General features: G+C 38.9%; 1 protein-coding gene across 1 annotated transcript in view; it reads right to left on the minus strand.

Annotated features, from left to right (window-relative positions):
- The window catches only part of CLCA1 (chloride channel accessory 1), a 30,028-nt gene that overhangs the window by 804 nt on the left and 5,929 nt on the right, over positions 1-23,295 (minus strand). The window contains exons 3-13 of the mRNA XM_025872574.2: positions 22,658-22,805; positions 20,177-20,282; positions 16,187-16,364; positions 13,139-13,357; positions 12,363-12,590; positions 9,581-9,755; positions 7,636-7,742; positions 5,442-5,657; positions 4,598-4,859; positions 3,379-3,549; positions 799-1,038 (exon numbers count right to left, since the gene is read on the minus strand). Of these exons, the coding sequence (XP_025728359.1) occupies positions 799-1,038; positions 3,379-3,549; positions 4,598-4,859; positions 5,442-5,657; positions 7,636-7,742; positions 9,581-9,755; positions 12,363-12,590; positions 13,139-13,357; positions 16,187-16,364; positions 20,177-20,282; positions 22,658-22,805 (2,050 nt within the window). The remainder of the gene's footprint in view (positions 1-798; positions 1,039-3,378; positions 3,550-4,597; positions 4,860-5,441; positions 5,658-7,635; positions 7,743-9,580; positions 9,756-12,362; positions 12,591-13,138; positions 13,358-16,186; positions 16,365-20,176; positions 20,283-22,657; positions 22,806-23,295) is intronic.

A 23,295-nucleotide genomic window follows, 5' to 3' on the forward strand; every position in this document is an offset into this window, starting at 1 on the left:
AGATCCCGCTTAAGATTCTCTCTCTCCCCCTCCCTCTCCCTCTCTCCCCACCCCTTAACCCGCCCCCACCCTTCCCCTTCATGTGCACGCACATGCTCTCTCTCTCTCTCAAAAAAATAAAATTAAACAAACAAACAAATAAATAAATAAATGGACAGGCATGACCTAAAGCCTTGGTCTGTATTTCGGTGCATGCATCTGGCTGAGAGAGGAAGCCTTTAAATTACTGCTTAGTGCTTTATTATTTATAGAGGAGTTTTTGGTACCAGTGCTTCTCAAACTTTCATGTGCATACAAAATACCCAGGGATCTTCAAATACAGATTCTTGGTTTGGTAGATCTGGTTGGGGACTGGGGTTCTACATTTCTACCAAGCATTCATGTGATGCCCATGCTGCAATCTGAAGACTATACTTTGGGACAAAAATCTAGTAGGACCTGAGGTTTCTTCCAAAGGTCAGCTCTGCTCCATAGATATCTATGCTCTATTCCCAATCCTTTCCAGGAGTCATTGCTAAAAATGGGGTTTATTAAAGGACAGCTTGGCAAGATTTCAAAAAAACCTAGATTGCCTGTTACTGGTTGAAACCTCTTAAAACTTCAAGTGGGCCAGTTTTTCAGGTTCTAAACCTCTCCTATTTAAAAACCCTAACCTTTTATTTCAGAGGACATTCAAGATCCCTCTTGGCTTCTGCCTTCCCCATGCACCACAACATGCCTGCCTGCCTGCCTCACCTCCTTCTGCACCTCTGTTGGCTGGTAAACTCCTTTACAGGGGCCACACCACATTCAGCTTACCTCTTCCGTGATCATAATCATCCCCAGGAGCTGTCCAAGTCAGATTAATAAATTTGTCCCCATGGATTTTTGCCTTAAGGTCAGTGATTTGACAAGGTGGGAAGAGATCAGGTATGGGAGCCTGTGGGACACCAGAGGCCACAAATGAACCTCCCAGGGATGTTCTGCTGAAACACACTTGGTTGCCTTGAAGATCATTCTTACTGATTTCGGGTCTTGGTGGATTCCATTTTATTTCACCTGCATCACATCACATCACATCACATCACATCACATCACATCACATCACATTACATTACGTTACATTATATTACCTTGCATTGCATTACATTACATTTCATTTCATTTCATTACATTGTAAGCAACTATATGACTATACTTCATTTTGTTATCAGATTGACCTCTTCCTACTCTCACCTTTGCCTACTCTCCTCCCACACACAAAATTAATTTTAATTATTTGGTGTAAAGATCCCAAATCAGGTTGCATCAGAGGAAAAAAAGCAAAGAGAGAATCACAGTTTTTTATCTTACAGATATTTTCTGGATGTTTTATGGAATAACAATTCTCATAATTTATTTTCGTGACATTTGTCCTGGAATTGTTTCTCTTCCCATCTTTTTGCCTATCCTGATTTTATTCTTCTTAGATCAGCTTAAATCCTACCTCTGTTTTAAGCCTTCTTAGACAGCCTCAAGAAATCTCTTTCACCTAGATAATACTGTTGGTTTTATTATTTTTCCCATGTATTTGGTAATTAATCATCTGGACCATCAAGAATTACCTTGATTATTCCTTCCATGTATTTTTTCCCCTCTTTCTCTATGTTTGTGTTTTATCTTTCTTATTAGATTGCAGCTTCTCATAAACTGTTTTGTGTTAGAGGTTCTAAAATTTTATGCTTTTGGAAGACTTCTGATTTTCTCATTGAATGCATAGGAACTTAGTGCTTGTAGCAATCTCAATTTTCTTCACATTCTTGCTGAAAGGTTGTATAAAAGTAATCCTGGAATTCAAAAAATACCCTGGCCTGCTCAATTAGTAGGGTTCTCCGACTCTAATTTCAATAAAAATATTCCATAATACCCTAATATGGCATTACACAGAATTTACTCTCTCATAAACTCTACTTCTTTAGCCTTTAAAATTTTTGTCTGTAAAGACAGATTGATCTTCATACCCATCAATCTGGTCTAGGGCAAAGATAAAGTAGATACTGTAGCGGGTTCAGAGTTAGTATTCAATTCACCAATAGAGACCATCTCTCTTGGTATTCAGGCTCATCAAGGGATAGAGGGGAAAAACATGGCTCTCTAATGCCAAGCCAGGTCCTATCATGGTTAGTCCTATCACAGTTAGACCAAAAACCTCTCTAGCCTCTGTTTCTCTGTCTGCAAAATGGGATGATTAGAAGAATGTAATGTCCTAATGTGAGTAAAACACTGCACATTCGGCTAAATATGGCCACTAAGCCAAGAAGGCTAAACTCCTGCCTTTTCCCCCTAACTCAGAAAGAAGAACAAATGAAAATAAACTTAGCTGAAATACGTGAAAGAGCTTTGGAAGCAATGTCTTTAAAGCATTTTTTTCCTGTGATCGCCTTTGCATGAAACACCACATGTCCTAGAATCCTCCTTTTACTGAGCACACACCCAAGTAAATAGGACAGTGGGAAGCTTCTTGGCGGAGCTGTTCTTACAATACACCAGGCGCTAGGAAAAGACCTACCCAAGACAGTAGAGATTGATGGAAAACAAGTCCTGGAACCCATCAGGACTAGTCTTGGTCCCAATTCCAACTCTAATCCAGGGCAAGTGTTTATGACCAAGAGTGGTATAGGACTGCCTATTTCTTGGAGCACAATTTTCCCACATGCTTACATGAGGGCTCAGTGTACTGGCTGGTATTAGGTTCATCTACTATTTTCCCTGGTCTGAGCAAGAGAAAGGAGACAGTGGGGCTTGTGATACTGATGTATATAATAAGCCCTAAATTCCCTTATTCTATGGAAATGCCACTATCAGTGGAAAGAGCTTTATTACAAAATATTTTAAAATTTATTTGAAAATAATAGCAAACATTTATTGAACATTACTATTTACCAGCAACAGCTTATTAGATGTATTTCCTTGTTAATTCCTCATAACTACCTTATTAGGTAGTTACCATTATTATTCCTATTTTACAGCTGAGGAAAGTGAAGCACAAAGAGATTACCTTCGGTAGAGGGCTGGAATGTGAACCCAGGCAGTAGAAAGCTACTTTCAATCTATTGGTTTTCAACTGAGGGTTATTTTGCCTCCTAGAGGACAGTGGATGATGTCTGGAGACATTTTTGATTGTCATAACTGTGGGGGATGCTTCTGATAACTAGTGAGTAGAGGCCAGGAATGCTGCTAAACATCCTACAATGCACAGGACAGCCCCCACAACAAAGAATTATGTGGCCCAAAATGTCAGTAGTGTTCAGACAGAGAAACCCTGATATTAAATCACACCATTCTCCCCACAGGCTTATTGGTTTTCTCTTGATCCTGAACCTTTTACTCAAGCCAGGTGTGTTATTACAGATTACTTACCATTCTCAATCCAGCCAGGCATGTACATGGCTCCATTCTGCTGGGGTGTCAAGCTCTGGCTGGCTGCATTTATTCCTCCCAGAGCCCACACTTTCACACTGTATCTACCATTTGTATCATAAGCCGTAAAATACCTTGAATAGATACCATCATCCTTAGTAGCATCAGCACCTTGACAGGAAAATGAAGGAATTAATGAATATCTGAAAGGCAGATGGGCATTTGTATATTTCTAACTCATATATGGGTTAAAAATTTTTGAAGCAAAGATAATCTTGTGCTATCTCCAAGATAGTTTAGGATTTGATTGTGTTAAAGATGAAATCTACTTTTTCTCTTATGTGCACATGCACACATGTGTATATGTCTCTGTGTGTGTTTAGCTTCATATGTGTATATTTTGTCTTCCTGAATTGTCTTTCTTTTTGAAATCAGAGGTCATGCCATGTGTCTGCTACATCCAACATAGCGCAAGGTAACTATTCGTTAAGTATCTGTTGAACTGAGTTGAATTGTTGTACATTACTATGGAGAAAAAATGTTATATGATTTTTTTTTAAAACTTATGACTTCTCACCAGGGTAGATTTGGGTAGGAAATTCATTTACAGAATTTGTTCTAATAAAGTTACTTGCATCAGAGTAAACAGTCATGTTCCTTCTAAAAAGAAATGTAGAATTCTCTTTCTCTCGCTCCCTGTTAGATTTATTTAAAAAATATGGGCAGGATTTTCATTTTGGGGGCAAGATAATACAGAGTCTGCATACATATAGCAGGCATATATAATTGCATTTGAATTTATCTCTGCTGCTTTCTAAATGTGAAAGCCTCAGTTTCTTCATCTGTAATGTGGGGATAACAATATCTCAAAAGTGTGTGGTAAAGATAAAAATGAAGATAACATAAGATAGCTATTAATTTTCCTCCTTCCCTTTTTGGGGAGTGTGGAATACCCTCTGACAACTCCCTGGAGTGTCTGAGTGTATTGAACTTGAGCCACTAATGTGTTTGGTCTTTGCAGAAGCTAAAGGTAGGCCCTTATTCATGTTTTTCAACATTTTAAAATATAGGAATTGTGGGGAAGCAGGGAACTCTCCCAGCCAGACCCCCAGTAGTGGACTCCCTGCTTCTAACATCCTCACCAGATCATGCCCTCCTTCTATTCCTTGGTTGCTTTTTGGAAAAGAAAGATGTGTTTTCCAATTTTTTGAATGGTTACCTGCTCCATTGTCCAATAATTCCAGGGTAACTGTTTTACCATTCACTGATTCTATTACAGCCGTGACAGTGGCCCTGAGGATTGGTGAGGATCCTTGATGAATCTTTGCATAAACTGCCATAGGGCTAGGGAATTTGCCTGTGTCTTTGTTCATTTTAGAGGTCACTGTAATTGGAGGCAAAGTAGCACTTGAAGCACGGGAGGTGACAGTCAGAGTCAGGGTTTGTGAGCTTGCTTGCAGACTGTAACTCCAAGTGCCAACCTGACCAAAACAAATGGAGACATTTCCAATTAATAACTGTAGGTGAGACAGACCTGACTTTAATACCATCTATAGGAAGGGCTTATCCGATACAAGTATGTTACAAGCATATCTAAGAAGATCTCTTATATTCTGTCAGCCAAGGGAAATTTTGGTACATTTGGATTAACTACATGGTTCTTACTGTCAGGAAAATCCTAGTTGGGGAAAATGAGGTCAGGAAGCTGTGTCCTTATTATTTCCTTGGTTTCTAAAAAGCAGTATCAAATCAATGGGTTCCAGAGGTAGAGGAAATGTTTTTCATGATCCCGTAGTTTCAAGGACCATTTTGCATCTTGACTTCTATGTAATTTGAAAGTTCTCCGTTTAGTACCTGGAGAAAATATCACCAATTTCCTTTCCCTTGATTTGCAGTCATACTAATGAGATAGAGACTTGGATGGAGAATTTTCCTTGTTCTTTCTTTCATTCAATACTAACTCTCCTTTTAGCAACCACCCACATTTAAAAAGCTATGATTATTTTGTAAAAACTTTAATTTATCTTGTCAAATTGTGGGAAAGATAAAACCTGCGCCCATACCTTGGCAGTGCCTGGGATTTGGAGGTAGGCCATTTTGGTGTTTGTGTCCACTACAAATCCATCTTGTTTCTTTCCACTAGGATCGTGGAGAAGGATTTGGGGATGCTGTGTTGTCCAAGTGATGAGAAATAAAGTGTCATTTCCCACAGTGCTGTCCACAAGCACTGTGCCATTCATCCACTGATTGTTCTGGAGCATTAAGCCTCTACTCTCAAGCTGTGAAGAAAAACAACTCTTTACATTCTGGAGAATACAGTCCCCATCACACAGTCTCTTCCATTCTGCCTCCAATTCTCAGTTGCCCCATTAAAAGCCTTCCGTGATGCCTGAGTCCTTGGTTTGGTATTTAGGTCTTATCATTATCCAGTTCTAAATTACCTTTTTTCCAGCCTTAGCTTCCACAATGTTTATTTCTACACCCAAACCAGACCACTTCCCCAAAGGACAGTCATGAATCCCTGGCTCTGACTTTATCATACTCTCTGCTTTTCCTGAAAGTCTATACAGTCATCTCCATTTGTCTAAGCCTTACCAATCCTTCAATATTCGGTTCAAATGACACTTTCTCTATTGTCCATCTCACTTACTGACTGAGAATAATCTCTCCCTCCTGTGAGTTCCCACAGAATCGTGATTCTGTCACTCCTTTGATATTCTCACAGTGTGTTTTGCTTTATACCTAGTAGTGTTTATACCTCATCCTGTTTACTAGACTATAAACTCTTAAGGGGTCTGACTGGGACTTTTTGCAAATAACCAATGCTGGGTCAAGTGTTATTGTAGTCCCTGTGAAAATAAATGAAGTAAGTCAAGGACTAAGGCTGATTTGTTGTTTGGAGCAGAATGAAGGAGTGGTTAGAGCAGGGACTGAGATGGGGAAGGGTTAACAGGACTTTTACAGAGAATGTGACCGTGAGGATTGTCTCCTTGGTAATTATTTCTTGTCCTTAAACTGATATCTAAGAGAAGATAGGGTGGCTGGATCATAGAATCAGATTTTCTAATTTCACAGGTAGATTTGATCTTGGATGTGGAACAAGTGGAGGGCTCTTATATCTGATTCTTAAGGCGGGTGGGTCAATGAGTTCTGCTCATTTCTGTCTCTCACTGTTAGGCTTCTTAAATACAAAAGTAATGGGCAGAAACTGCCTGACTGTGAACTTGTCCTTTCATCAGTTTAATCACTTTTTTTTCAGACACATTCCTCCAATTTCCAGACTGGACTCTTGAGTTTAATTTTCTAAATCTGAGCTAGGGTAAACCAAATGAGTAAAATTGCTGTCTTCTTTGATTGATTAAATGCTAAACAGGTAGATCAGAAAACGTGTTGTTTCCAAATCTGTCATTATTTTGCTTTGACATGACATTGTTCTTTTATTTTCAGCCAAACTTTCACAATAAAGTTATCACAATAAAAATCATAATTCACACAGATGTGAGTTCTGATTGTTTACTCTCTAGCTTAAAAATTCATATGAGTAGCTTTTGAAACTTCAAGAAGAACATTTAAAATACATTTGTCCTTTTCTTAATGAATAGTCCCAAGATTTTTGAAAGAAAATTTGGTTTTCTTGAAATTTTAGAACCAGAAGAGCCCGTGGATGTTTTTTGGTTCCTATCTGGCTGAGAAACCAAGGCCCAGAAAGGTGAAGTTCTTAACCCACAGTTAGAGTTAATGGCAGGCCCAGGTGTCTTTTTTTTTTTAGGCCCAGGTGTCTTGACTGACATCATGGGCTTTTCACAGAGCAAAACACTTTTCATCCATTATAAGGAAATCTTGACAAATATCAGACATTTGAGGTAATGGAAAAATAGAGCAAGTAATCCCTGAGCACTTACTTGTCCCAGAAAATTTGTGTCAAGATGATCTACTGTGAAGAAAAATTTGAGCCAATTATATTGCTATGGGTGCTTGTTAACAGATGTTAAAAAAGAATTTTTGGACCCAATATTGTATGTTGCTGGTTTCTATGGAGAAGACGGTATTGTTTCCAAACAGGTAAACACTAATTGCTTTGATTAAAACGGTAGTGTTGCATCTTAGGAATAATGTCCAATATCAGACTGAAACTTCTATTTTTAGTTTTAACTTACTACTGGAAGAATGTAGTACTTAAAAAGTTTAACCATTAAACCCTCCATCTTGGTTATGATTATTTGTAAACATGAAAAACCAAAGAGTAAAAATTCTGACCTGGATAGCACGCTGGGAGACAGCTGCATTCCCAGATGAAAGGGCCCCAAAGGCGTCAATGAGGCCATTGTTCTGAGCCTGATCTGAAGCATACATCTGCATACCTCCTAAAATGCAATTATATTATCAGGAGTTATTTTCTAGAAATCAAGTATTTGCACCATTTTAGCTATTGTTAAGATAGCAGAATATGTGACATAAATATTCTATTGCATTTTTAAAGTATCAATCAACATCAAACAGGCATCCAGATTAATTCAGAAGTCGATGCTAAGTTTCTAATCCTACTAAATAATAGCTTCGACAACATCTCAGTTGTCCAGCTATGTCAGTTATCTGCAAAGCAGCCATGAATCTCTGATTAGTCAAAACTAGGAGCATAAAATTTCATGTTTTAAAGGTCATACACTTCAAAAAGAGAATTCATTAGGCCTTATTCCAAGCCTATTGATTTATTCTTATTTTCGACATAATCTTAACAAGCTTGACTTTTGGGTTTTCTCCTAAATCATAAAACATGTGTATGTAACAACAGCAAGAAATAACAGCTGACAAGGGACAGTTATAGAAAAGTCTAACGTGTAGTAAAAAATAGATTATACACCAGGTCTCTCAGTCTTGGGCTACTTAGAACATATGTAATAACTAAGATAGTTGAGGTGAAAGCACTTTTAAACTCTTAATGCCATCCAAAGTTTAAGGTAAGTACTTTGGTAATTCTCTTGGGGCCCCACCCAGCTACCCTCACCTAAGCAAGCAAATCTCTCCCCAGCTGCTCTAAGTGTTAGCTGCTAATGGCATGTAACTGCCCCTTTTCCTGGAGAATTGCCTTACCAAAAGAGACTACGCTTGCTGGAGAAATAACGTGCTCCCTCACCTCCACCTTGTCTTGACTGTCCACAGCCACTGACTGAAAGACACAGTGGTACAAAAGATCAGCCCTTTTGCCTCAAGATTGTACGAGGTGTGTGATGCAATTCCAGATTGAGAGCCCCCTGTAGGGTTAGGCTTCAGCTAGACTCTAAGTCCACTTCTGTGCTTGGGTCCTTCCCCTGTCTTGTCCCATTTCCCTTTCTCCTATTCTCCCGAGAGCTCTCCCTCTATAAATCACATGAGCCCAAATCCCTGTCTCAGGCTCTATTTCTAGGAAACCCAGCCTAAGGCAGGTAGTAATAGAAACAAGCAGTCCTGTCATTTTAGCTGCCTCAGGTGGCAACTCAGCATAATAATTGATATCCATAATACTGGCCCTAAGTTAAAAAAATTGCGCCCATCTACTCTGCTAAAGAAGCCAGGCACATATGGAATCTATTTTAACCATCTGTCTGTGTATGATAGTTAGAAGCTTCATATATTAATGTTTTATGGAGAAACTGCATTGTTTTCTACAGTTTCAGAGTGACCTTGTGTGTGGTTTAGCAGGCCCTTTGCCCTTCCCCTGCTACTCCTTATTGAAGTGTCAACTTAGATGTCACCTTTCTGGACCTTCTCCTTCCCTTAATAAAGTCAAAGACTTTCTATTCTACGGTGCTTTCTACTGTTAATAGAGTACTTGTATCATGGTGTTATATAGTTAGTGGCTTGTCATCTGTCTCCCCTGGGTCTCTAAGCCAATTGCCAACTGGAAGAGAGTGGTTCCTGGCTAACCTATTAGATTCTTTGCAGTCCTTACAAAGTGTCTGGGAAGAGAGACCTGAGTCCTAACTAGAGTGCTATGCTGATCCCATCTTCCTTCAGACTGCCATAATCCTAGAATTGAGGCCTTAAAAGAAATGGGTAGAGTCAATTCTAATGGTCATTTAGAGGTAAAGGCAGGTAGTTGGTTAATAAGATTACCCCTCTCTATATATATCCCATCCTTCCCCTTCTCCCCAGTTCACTGGAGCTCACAGTCCAGTGGAAGAGACAATTCAGTGGGACACAACAGCAGCAGACCACCCTTCACCTGTCATTTGAGACAGCTCCTCTAGTTCTTTTGCTGCAGAGGGTCCCAGGGCAACTGTGTGGATGACAGCTCCACTTTGTTTCACCTCGTTGAAGCACGAGCTTATAGTGTTGTCCTCCCCATCGGTCAGCAGCACGATTTCAGATCCATCTGTTGAGAATTTCTTCCTAATAACCTAAGAACATAATGCAGGGCATGAGTTATCAGGGTGGCCAAGGGGTTTGGGAGAACTGCATTTAAAGGGAATGAGAAGAGAAATCCCAGAGGGAATGAACAAAAGTGCCTGAGAATGGTCAAATATCTCTCTGTCTTGAAATGATAAAATTTTAAATCAGCAACATTCATGGAACTTGACAATAGTCTTTTCTCTTGGTTACCCTACTGCAGAGCGGGCTCTGTAAAGAAGGATACAGGGTAGGTCCAGGGATAGACAGCACTGGGGAAGCAGCGAAGGAGGTTTTTCTAGTTTTCTTCATATGCTTTCTCCTTGACAGGATTTTGGAGGTTCCCAGATGCCTTCAGAAACCACCCTCACTGAATAGGTATAATATTTGGGAGATATTAGATGCAGGGTAGATTTAGCTTATATGGTATTCACCATCTGACCATACCAGCTGTTTATGGTTGGCATTGGTTCTGACCAGTAAGTACCCAGGTCACAATATTAAAATTTTTAATATTCCCTCTGATTAACAAATAATTTTGTTCCTATTAACCCCAGCTCCTATTGTCCTATGACATCTATGTTTCAACTATTCCTGATTAACACAGATTATAGTTTTTTACATTGTATAGAAAGCACACACCTTTTACCAATGTTGGATAAGATTATGATAGAAGGAAAATTAGATTCAAAAAATAGTGTTACTCATTTCAGAAGTGGAAGGCAAGAGTCCACTCTTCCCCTAAAAAGAGTAGGAGAGACCCAGAAGAAGGGAAAACTAGCAATCAAGCCTAAGTAACCTCTCTAATCTGGACCAGACTGTCAGAAAAGGAAAGTATCTTAAGTAGGTTGAAAGGAAAGCTAAGAGCAGAGGGGACTTGTGCTACACTCTATTTGAACTCTGAGAGGGGCTGCCACCTAAGGGAAGAGAACAGAACTGTGCTTGCTGCTACATGATAGAGCCCAAAGCCCAGGATCCTCTCAACCCTGGCCGTGGCCTTGATCTGACCAAGCTGAGAGGACAGAGAAAGGGCTTAATTTGGATTCCTTTGTCCTACTCCCGATCACTGCTATGTGTCGTGGAAAACATGTAGAAATTCCCATATATCCCACAGGAAAGACAGAAGTCAGCAGACAAGAGAACAGGTCATCTCACTATACAGGCTAAGGGGTGTTCAGTCTGCTCAGGGGCTGGATGGAGGACAAGGGAGTGTTTGGGCTCTGCTCCAATAGTGAGAGCCAGGGTGGGGCTGAGTCAACCAGGAAAGAGGACTGGGCCCTGATCAAGCCCAGAGAACAAAGTCCAGGGGGCCCCTCAGCAGACACAGAAGCCCAGAACAGACCTGACAAGGGCTCTGCAGCAGGAACCAGCGGAGAACTTGAGACAGTTTAGTACACAAGGCTCTTTCCCTCATCACACACAGGCTCCTCCCATCCCACATCTGAACTCCATTGGGCAGGAGGAGCATCTAAATTCCAGTTGTATCTCTCGCACTCTCTCTCACCCATCTAAGTGGAAAATGCAGAACCAGAAGTTCTCTCTTCACCACCAGGCCATCTGGCCTTACTCATCTCCCCTAAGGTTTTGCTTAGCAGGAATTTAGAATAACATGTCAGCGATTTCACTGTCCGTTCCCCTCCCTCATTTGCTTCTTTAATCAAAGCTTGGGCGAGTGGCAGAGGCAAGAGAATCCAGATGCACGCCGGCATCTGGACAAGGGTTCTGCAGCCGACTGTGCATACAGTGGAAATCAATTTTAGGGAACTGAATTTCAAGGTGGAATAAAAGGTCTCAGGGGACAGAAGAATTTGAGGAAATGGTTGTCTGTTGTCCACATGCAATAGTGTGAGCTGGAAACCAAATGTTCCTGCTGCTGCTTGGGAATCTGGAACAGCCCCATGGACGTGTTGTGCCCCCTATCAGGCAGAAGGCTGAGCTGCCCAAGATGCCACAGAGATTCTGAGACCTTAATAAGCCAGTTTCTTTCAGCCTCTTATTCTTTTTTCATGGGGTAAATATCTTCTAAATAACTATGGAATATTGGATTATGTATTTGGAGCAAGTAAGCATCAGGTGCTTTCAAATAATTCAATTTTATTGAGAACCTTCCGTATAAAAGATACTGTGCAGCAGCCTGGGAGGTAAAGAGATAAGTCCTATCCCTAATGAAATTTTGCTTGAGTGAAGCATGTGATTAGAAAATCATACAGAAGAGCCTAGAAGTCATAAGAAATTTTTTGTTAAACTTCACAGAATGTAGAAAGAGTGATTCTGTACAGTTGAAAGAATCAGGAAAGATGTCCAGAAGTACGTGATGTCTGGGATGAATCTTTGAAGAATGAATGTGATTTGAAGGACAGAAGAGGCAGGAGAAAGTATTCTAAGTGGGGAGCCTGGCAAAGGTGTGGAAGCACCGAAGGACAAGCGATCCAAGTTGCTGAGACATAGGACACCTGGAAGAGAGTCCCTGGTACGGGAACCTAGAAAGGTAGGTAGGTGCTCTTTTATGAAAGAACTTAAATATTAGAGAAAATTTGACTTAATTTTGTTGAAAACGGAGATAAGTTTAGGGAAAAGAAATTGTAAACATTGACAAATGACGGGGGAACTTGTCTTACAGCAAATGCTGATCGAAGCCCACTGCAGATGGACGTTCCTCCTGAGGCCACTGTCGGTAAGCTTTTGGTGAGCGCATCCCTTTCCGCGGCACTGTTTATCTGTACGAGTTCACTTTGTACCTGGGCAGCACTGTTAAATGTCACCATCCCAACCCAGGACCCTTGCTCAACTATCTGCAGAAGGAAAAGTTTGCCGGCTTGATTCAGTCGTTTAAGGCGGTTACCATTCTGAATGGAGAAGTAGAAGAAAAGCAGTCAGGTTGAGTTCAGATGAGCAGACTAATAACAAAACAGGGTAGAGGAAATTTGGAAGTGGCTGCCTTAACATCGAATAAATGACTACAAGCTTATTTAAGGGGCTTTATATATATAATCCTTTATAATTAGTAGCATCTTTGGGTAGAATTTTAGGGCCTTTGTTTGAATAGCCCTAAAAGATCAAGCCAGATTAGGCTTTAGTTAGATTATTACTGCTTTGATAATAGTTCTATAGACGTACATATTGTCAGTGAAACATTAAAAGATGTCAAGGCTATGTACTTCAGCAGATCTTGCTCATAAATTGAAAGCTAATTTAATTTGGCAAATGAGACACTTGCTGCTGAATTTCTGTTGAATAGAGTTGAAGTGGGTGTTTCTGATGGTAATGTTATTGTTGTGACTGTTCTGACTCTAAGGATTGCGTTTATTCCCAGCTTGTTACAAATTGTTGTCCAGATCATATCATACACAAATGTGAGAGCAGCATCCTGAAGACCAAGACCCAGTGAACATACCGACATGCTTCCAGACTTATCAAGGACTAAACACACAATTCTTTGTCCAATATGCAGCAATGAGAATGTGGGTGCAGGTGGCTGTGTTGTCATAGGAGTGGTTTTCTTAAAGTCCTCAGAATCCTTAATTACTTCCCAGGTGCTTCGGAGTTTGCATTGTTGGTTTTGCGGGTTTGGGGCCTCTTTATTGTGGTTTTCTTCTGTACAAAATTCAACCACCTGAAATTGTCAGTAAAATTATAGAGATAAACAGTAGAGAAGGATATTTAAATCCCTTGTCCTCCTTCCTAGTCTGCCCTGCTAACCTGTAAATTTGGCTTAATCCCACAATCGCTGCAGGGCACTGCTGGGGAAATTCACAGTCATAATTCAGACTTCCTATCTCATACCACATCTTCAACCTCATTGGACCCTTCGTACTACTCAGCAATCTATTTATCTGCTCCTGGCTTCCTTCCTACTTCTCAAATTTGTCATGTCAAGCTGTCACCACTGTCTTCAAACCACCCACTTCTTAACATTTCTCTGCTGGTACCATCTTATTTCTCCATCCTTTTACTTCCCACTCACTTCCTTACTTCCCACTCACTTACCAACACCCTGCATTCCAGCTCTTTCCACTAAGATGCCCCACCGGCTCCTCAACCTGTCATGTGTTCATAATTGAACTCACCACCTTTCCTTTAACTCCGCTCCTCCTCCTCATGTATTTTCTAACTTGATGTCACCACACTATCCACCCAGGCACCTACATCAGGAAATCCTATCTTCTTCCCTCTACAGAATAACCAAGAGCCATCTATTTCACTCTCTCTCCAGTTCATCATCTTTCTCCTTCTCCGTTGGAATCTCCATCATTCAAATCCTCATGGTCCCTGTATCAGACTATTTTGGTCTCCTATCTGACTTTTCCATCTTGTTTGCCCTCCAAATGGTCTACCCATAGTTTCCAAGAACAGCTTCTTTCTTACCCCTTGCTCAAGACCCTTTGGTGGCTCCTCATTGCTCACACACTATTTCTGGACTTTTTCACATATCAAATAGCAATCTCCATGATTTAGATTTTGCTTCACTCTCCAGCCTCACTCTGGCTGTACATTCCAAGTCTCTAATTTCCCCCTAGTGTAATCTGTAAGTTCTTAAACTTGCCTTTGGTCATGGTTTCCCACTTTGTCAAGGAATTCCTCTTCCTCTGTCTTCTGCATTGTGAACTTTACCCTCTTGTTCCAGCCAAAAGGTCATTTTCAAAATGTTTTCTCATTTCCTACCCCTCCAAAGAATTTTCACTCAGCCCTGTGGCTTCACAGTACCCTAGAGATACTTCAGTAAGACCCCTTTAACATTGTTAGTACACTTACTGGGCTATAAACCTATCTATGACAGAAAATTGTCTCATTAAATTTTGCTTCCTCAAAACTTGGTTTAGTGTCTAACACATAATAAAAGCTCAATATAAGTTTGTTGTTTTTTAAGTAACCCTAAAATCTGTATGTCAGGTTTTTTTTTAATCGGGCAGTAGTTATTATGCAAGAATTACATGAGAACATATGGAATAGGGTCCATACGAACATAGCCGATAAATGAGTTTCCTCCCCTTTCATTAAGCATTTATATCTTAGCATTTGGGGGATTAAAAAAGGAGCCACAGTATGCAAAGAATGTATAACCTCATTCTTCCTCTCAGATTATTATTCATAGTATTATTCAATTAAAAATCCTAAATATCCAAGATTCTAGTAATTTAGAAAGTAATCATTAGCTGTAAAACACTTATTTTCCTCTTTATTTGCATTTCCCAGGTCATTTTGGTTGTGTTTCCATAATATCATAAGGCTCTGTTTTAGCAGGGGATCTGAAAAACTTACAGGCAAACTGCAGGCAGAGGTTCCCAAACCTGACTGTACATCAAATTTAACTTTGTGGTTAATTTACAACAGATTTAATTTAAATCTGGGCCCCCTCTTAAAAGTTTTTCTTTTTATTTTTTTAACAAATACTTTTATTTTTTCATTTTTTTAAAGATTTATTTATTTATTTATTTATCAGAGAAAGAGAGAGAGAGAGAGAGCACAAGCAGGGGGAGCGGCAGGCAGAGGGAGAAGCAGACTCCCCACTGAACAAGGAGCCTGATGCGGCACTCAATCCCAGGACTCTGGGATCATGACCTGAGCAGAAGGCAGACAGTTAATCGACTGGGCCACCCAGGCATCCCCCTCTTGAAAATTTCTGAGTAAATCTAGAAATGGACTGCAAAGCCAGACTGAAGGATGGGCCTTTTGAACCATGGTACATCACATTTTAAAAACTTATGCCACCAGTAACTCTTACAAGTTACTTCACCCTCTAATCCAAAAGGAAAACATAATTTTATATAAGAGGCTGAAAGATAAGAGACTCCCCACAAAGTCTCTCCACTGACTTTAGTCAGTGGTTAACTGATGCATTTAGGTTTAGTTTGTGCCGATTTGCCAAAATGTATAGTTACACTAAAGGATAATTTATCAAGTTTATTTTATGACCCGTTGGTCATTAAAAAAAAAAAACCATTAGAAACTACTTTAAAACTACTTAAACCTATTAAAACTATGCACAAACTCCTTACAAGTTCCTTCACCAATGCTCTTAAAAATATAGAAAATTTCAGTTAACCAACCAAAAGCAAATATGCAGGCTGAAAAGATCTCTGTAAGTTAAATTTAAGGCTACTGATCATGTTCTTATTAAGAAATAAAAAGAAGTGTCTGATCCTCTTGGGTATATTTCTTATTTAACTAAAATTTTTTGTGCTTGTCTGCCTTTAAGGATATTTGAAGTAATTCTAAGCACTGAAACTCCAAGCTTGTGGGAGGGAGATAATGGAGCTGCAAGAATGGACAGAGGGGGAAGATATGAATTTATCCCTGATTTTGTACTCCCAGCTTGTCGCACAGAGAATCAGCTGCTCACTGGTGATTTCCGAAAATTTGATCCTTTCTTGCAGCAATCAGGGATAAGAACCTCACTAAATTCGTAAGTGCCAAGAAAGAAAAAGAAGAACAGGGTACTTACGGAACCAATACTTGGCGAAAACATTATGGAAGCCTTCTCAGTCTGGTCTCTAGAAGGTAAGAACTCGCACCCTTCTTTGTACAGCCCTGTTGCTGTGTCGATTTTGCATGGTTTGGGGATACAGCTGCCTCCCTGACAGTGTTGTACTTTATGTTTACCAGTAATACCTGTCGAACATCTGAGAATATATTAAGATTAGAAGTTTAGGTGCTGTAATCATTTCAGAGGGTTAGACTCTGGTCAGGTTGTTCTGATGTCTACAACTTCCTCTTTTGTTTCAATGAACAAATATATCACCTTAAATGGCAAAATTATTAAATCCACATCAGTGTCATTTTTGTTTGCCCGAAAGTATTTGAAGGGTTCCCAAAATGGTATCCGAATTTGTTTCTATGCAGCAGAAAAGCTAAGTCTGGCTTATGACTGTCATCAGAATTAATAAGGATCCAAGACCTTAGCCACCTCCTCATCTAAGACCCTCATTCCTAGAAAATCAGGAGCTCTCTTTTGTTTCCCTTAAAAGGCTTGCAGACATTCCCTGGTGTTCTTTTCCAGTTAGTTTATATCATACAATTTTTACATAGTTCTTATATGTTCATAGGTATTTTAGATTTTTCCTTATATGCTTATGAGTTTGTGTCTATTATAAATGGACTGCTTTTACCCAACATTTTATTTTTTGAGAATATAAATAATATATGAACACTATAGGAAATTTGTAAAATAGCAAGAGTATAAAGAAGAAAAGGAAAAATCATGTCCCACCATCAGAAATAAGCTACTGTTAACATGTTGAAGTATTTTCTTCTCTATGTATCAGCATAACATTGCCCATATAACTTTGCTTCCTGCTTTTAAAAAACTTGGTGTATGAGCATATTTAAGATTTTAATATATTATTATAATTCATATTATTTTAAAATGTGATTTTAATAGCTGTATGTTTTGATACTATAATATAAATCTAGTCTAACTTATTTAATTTGCTTTCTCCCCAATTTGTCAGTACTAAAAGTAAAACTTCAATGAATAAATAAAAATTCACATAAAGTTTTGACACTGTTTCCAAGTTTGCTGCAGAATTGATTCCCAGAGTGAAAGTCTGAACATTTTAAAGTCTGTTGATACACTAAAAAAATGGATTTTTAAAAAGATTTTATTTATTTATTTATTTATTTATTTGACAGAAACAGAGAGAGAGAGCACAAGCAGGGGGAGCAGAAGGCAGAGGGAGAGGGAGAAGCAGGCTCCCCACTGAGCAGAGAGCCTGACTCCGGACTTGATCTCAGGACCCTGGGGTCATGACCTGACCCGAAGGCAGATGCTTAACTGATTGGGCCATCCAGGCACGCCTTAAAATGGAATTTTAAACATGAAATTACTGGATCAAAAAAGAAAAATTTCACAGATTTGATATGTGTCATCAAATTGCTTTCCAGGAAAGCTGTGCGAATTCATGCCTCTAACAGCCATCTGTGGGAGTGCTCATCCCACTGAGATTCTCATCTTTGTCAAATTTGTGCCTCTTTGATTACTAGTAAGTCTGAACATTTATTATATGTTTATCAGCCATTTTTATTTCTCTGGTGAATTATTTATTCTTCTCCAGTGTCGATTTTTCTGTTAGAGTGTTACTGTTTTCCTTATGGTTTTTAAAAGTTCATTATGAGTTACAATACTAAGCTCTTAAAAGCCTGGTTTCTGAATTTTTCTAATACTTTGTTTTGTTTTTACCTTTTTATTTAGTTTATGTTTGATTTGTGTACAACAGCAATTTTAGTTCTTAGGTTGCCAAATATTCTTTTAGTTATATCTTTTTCCAACTCTTGAATGCATAGAAAGACCTTCACCACAAAAGAGTTAATATTCTTCTAGTTTTTCCTATTCTCTCTATATAATGAGTCCATCTAATTGGAGGAGGGTCTATTAATTTTTTCCCCACACATTTAAAAATTGTCCTGATATCTTAAGAAATTCTGCCTTTCCTCATAGCTTTGTAATTCTAGCTGTATTAAAATAAATTATATATGTGTCTGTCAGTCCACATTGTTTTAATTAAAGTAGCATTAGTGTATATTTAAAATTCAATAAGTAGAATTTCCCTTTATTATTATTCCCTTTATTATTATTCCCTTTATTATTACTATTATTCTTTTTTAAAAATCTTGTTAGCATTTTAAATAATTTCATAAAACCTGTATATTAATTTGGGTTGAATTTACATCTTCCATGAATTGAAAGTCTCCCAATTTATCTTGATAGTCTTTTAAGCCCTTTTAGAAGGATTTTGTTGTTTTCTTCATATTGATTTTCACATTGCTTAGAGTTTCCCCTACTTTAAAATTTTTAAAATTTAATTTAATTTATTTATTTTAATTACCTGGTGCTTATCATGACAAAGGCACTTCTTTTTTTTTTAAGATTTTATTTATTTATTTGAGAGAGAGAGAGAATGAGAGAGAGAGAGCACGAGAGGGGAGAGGGAAGAGGGTCAGAGGGAGAAGCAGACTCCCCGCTGAGCAAGGAGCCCGACGTGGGACTCAATCCTGGGACTCCAGGATCATGACCCGAGCCGAAAGCAGTCGCTCAACCAACTGAGCCACCCAGGTGCCCGACAAATGCACTTCTTAATCCCCATCACCTATTTTACCCATTCCCCCAGCCACACCTCCTCTGGTAACCATCAGTTTGTTCAGTTAGTTAAGAGTCTCTTTCTTGGTTTGTCTCTCTATCACTGTTTTTTTCTCCTTTGCTCATTTGTTTTGTTTCTTAAATTCTACATGAGTGAAATCATATAGCATTTGTCTTTCTCTGTCTTATTTCACTTAGCATTATACTCCATTCATGTAGTTGCAAATGACAAGATTTCCCTTTTTATGGCTGAATAGTAGTATTCCATTATATGTATATGTGTGTGTGTGTATATATATATATATTCCATTTTATATATATTATATTAACATTATATATAATGGAATATATTATTCCATTCCATATAACAGAGTTTGAATGGAATATGTATATATTATATATATGATAGAATATATAATATATATACCACATTTTCTTTACCATTCATCTAAAAAGTCAACCAGGTGCCCTGCCTGGGGTGGGGTGGGGGGGCATTGGATACTAAAAACCTTCAGGTTTTAGTATCTGAGTTATGCTAGCTCTTTAAAGTAAATTAGGAAGTTCCCTGTCTTTCCTGTTTGTGCTAAAGAAGTTTATATTCACTGAAATTGAGCTCACTCATAAAATAATGGCAGCCAAGAGTACTTTACAAGTACTCAGTTTGCTTTCTATTGACACCACAGAAAGTTTAATTTAAATTGGGATGGAGACACCCAGGTGACTCAATCAGTTAAGTGTCTGCCTTCGGCTCGGGTCATGACCCTGGAGTCCTGGGACTGAGTCCTGCATCGGGCTCCCTGCTCAGCAGAGAGTCTGCTTCTCCCTCTTCCTCTGCCCCTCCCTCCTGCTCATGGCTCTCTCTCTCTCTCTCTCTCTCGAATTAAAAACAATTTTTTTTAACGGGGATAAATTGTGTTTTGTTTTAATATTTGGATTGTCATTCTTTTAAGTTCTACAGTCCCTCCCAGGCCCATTCATACTGATGAAGTCCACATAGATATCATTCTGCCCTGAAGTCACTGAAGAATCACATCAGATTTGTTTATGTCCCTGATTCTGATGCAGGAAGATGGAGACACTGAATGTAACACCTGCAGATTTCTTCTAGTTGCACGCATATACACACAAACACACAAAGAGGCAAATGATTTGTAGCTGCAGAGTAGAGAATTCAAATAATTGAAGCACTTATAAAGTGAACAAAAGTGGTAGTTTTTTGGGAAGCTGAAAAAGAAGGCACTAAGAATGAGAGATCAAAAATAAGACGAAATACCTGATATTTTAGAAATCATCAATTCCTGAAAAAAATTTGTTGCAATTTAAAATAGTTTGGGAAAAATTAAATCAAAGTAGACATACCTCACTGCTTCTCTTTTTCCATTGAATAAATAGAATTTCTTGTTATTATTGTACTCATCATATACCCCCCATCGTAGATGAGCCCATTCATGGACAAAGACCCTTTCTGTAAGAAAATATTTTAAACACCCAATTACAGTAAGAATGGCAAAATTATCTTCTCACACTGGGAGAAAGTAATTTTTCCGAACATCATTATTCTTTGCTATGTTAATTTTTTTTCAACTAAAGGTTTGATTTCCTTAGAGAAAATCAAATAACAACTGCACATTTCTTTAAAATGTAACTACTTATTTTGGCTCCTCAGATGTTAATTAGATGCTAGTAACTGCCAGGCAGTTACTCATACAAAGATAAAACAACTGCCTTGTCCTTACACAGCTCACGGTCTAGCAGATGACACAGATGACCAGATAACTAAATCCCAAGTGGTGTTAAGTGTCATGATGGAAGTCAGTGCAGGCTGCTATGTGAACCAGAGGCATTCACAACCTGGGCAGCATCCCCAGTACGTCCTTCTCCCTCCTGGCTCATATCTGGTTAACTCTCAAGGCCTGCCTACTACACCACAGCCTTTTTGCTTTGACCAAGTCTCATCTTTCTAGTCTTACTGTTCCTATTCCTGAATCACTGCAATAGCCCCCCCCCCCCCCCGGCCTCCATATCGCTAGTCTTCAGTGGCACCCTTATGGTGCTCAGGTTAAATCCAATTTCTCAACTTGGCATACAAGGTTCCTGATGATCCAGACCCTGCTCCTCTCTGTAGCCATATTTCTTGCTGTTCTTAACCCACTTCCAAAACTCCAAATCACAGTGAATCCCTAAACTCCTTTTACTTTCTAGAGTCACACCATGCTCTTGCTCATCTCTGGTTCTTTTCACATATTTTTCCTCCGGCTCAGAATACTCTCTCCATCTCTCCATCTGGATAACTCCTACTTTTCTTTCAAAATCAGGCTTATAGCCACCTAGAAGCCTCTGACATCCTCAAACTAGTCCAGATACCCCTCCTTTGCACTTTCATTATATTCCATTACTGAACTTATCATGTTATATTTTCGTTGCTGCTTACATGCTAGTCTCTTGCGCTAGACACTTGTCTCCATAAGAACAGACACCGTGACTTCTTCATTGTCTTGCCTTGGCAACAGTGCCTAGAACTGAATAGTTACTCAGTGAGTATTTGTTAAATTTGCATGAATCTTAGTGACTTATATTCAGCTCAGTTTTTCTGGAATGTAAATTCCTAGGTAGGCTGAATTTGGAAGGTTAAATGAGAGGGTACATGCTAAGAAAGACCTAGTATATCACATTGAAGATTTAGACTATTCTATCAGTGCTGGGGAATACTGATGACCTCTTAAAGGGAAGAGTAGGTTGTTGGGGAGCAGGCATGGAGTCACAATACAGAAAGGAAAGATTATAAAAGAATGACGTTTTATGTGGTGACCATGATGGCTAAGGTGGGCTCAGGAGTAGGAGGGGGCAGTTAGGTAAATCAGTTCAACACATATTGAGCCATATGTTGGATATTTTCTATTTGTTATGGAGTTGAGACGGAGTGTTGTAAAAGAACAACAAAGAGGTACATTTGTTTGACACCTCTTTCTGATAAGATCTGTCAGTGTTCTAGTGTATTTGGGGGTGGAGTATGGAGGTGCTAGCACTCTTTTGTTTGTTTTCTCTGCCTTGCCCATTTAAATGAAGAAAATCAAACTGGTTCTAATCTTTTCAAGATAGTGAAGAAAACTAGTGCTAGTTATTAGTTAACCTAATTATCTAAAACTAATCATATTTGATTATACTTGGAAAGCACATATTATGTATACTCCATTGCTTGTTTCTTTTAATATTTTCTTCAAAGGTTGCTCTAAATAGCTCATATGGGAATGATAGTTTATTTTGTGAAGGAAAATTGGACTTTTTCTTTAGTCACGGGTTTTTGAGAGCTACAATCCAAGATATTCTGTCTGGTACTCAAAGTGGGGTCCATGGCCTCACAGTATCAGCATCATCTGGGAGCTTATTAAAAATGCACATGCTTGAGTCCCATACCACACCTACTCAACAGCCATCTGCAGTTTATCCATTTAGCACTGTGCATCTCTGCCATCTGGTGGCTACTACCTGAATTGCAGGCAGGAGGTTTAATTTGTTTAGATGTTTCCCACCCCCACCACAGATCCATAGAAACCTAATAATACATATTAAACTATCTTACAGTTATTATATCATACTAATACTACCCGATAACAATCTCTAAAAATTAAAAATACTACATTTACACATGTATGCTAAATATGAAGAAATTAAATTTTAACTGAAAAATGCACTATTCTGATTCCCTATTTTAAGTGAAAGTTATAATAGTTTATTTTGCTTATACATGCTTACTCAGATCCTGTTGATTGCTGATCTACTTTGAACATAAAATTATCAAACTGTGAGAAATATAGCAGAATATTTTCTCTCTACCCCTACCTTGTGATCCGTATATATCTGACTTTTTTCCTGCTAGGAAGTCAGGAGTGAAATGAATCCTTTCACCCTTTTCTCCACATTTCCCCATCTGCTCCGTGTATGGTTCATCATTACCTGCGGGATTCGGTTCAGCAACTAGAACATCAGCCTTAAATTTAAGAAGAAGTCATTATTACCAAATATTGATGTAGGAAAAACATTAGGTTTCGAAGCCAATGGTCAAGAACGAATTCTTGAGACATCTTTGGTTCAAAAAGGTGGTTTAATTAAAGCATGGGGACAGGACCCAGGGGCAGAAAGAGGGGGTTAGAGGTAGTATAAGCCTCCCCAGTATTTTGGAAACAAGGTTTCCAGGATCCTGAGGAGGCTAGCTATTGTTAGGAAACGTCATTTATTACTGTTTAGTAAAAACTCAATCATGAGTCCCTTCAGATGTATATTGGTAGGTCATATGCTTGGGGGATGATTGCCTACATGTATCTTGGGGGGTAGAGATAAAGGAAGTCTCCAAAGGAATTTTTATATGTTAAAGTAGACTTATGCGGTCCTGGAAGTTGGGCTAAGGTTGCCTTTTGCCCTTAGCAAAGTATCAACATGGAGGCAGTTGAGTCCCTAGAGGAATGTCATTCTGCCTGCCT

The sequence above is a fragment of the Callorhinus ursinus genome, unplaced genomic scaffold (genome assembly GCF_003265705.2).
Source record: "Callorhinus ursinus isolate GAN/ISIS: 27379988/994484 unplaced genomic scaffold, GSC_fseal_2.0 scaffold9, whole genome shotgun sequence".
NCBI classification, from domain to species: Eukaryota; Metazoa; Chordata; class Mammalia; order Carnivora; family Otariidae; genus Callorhinus; species Callorhinus ursinus.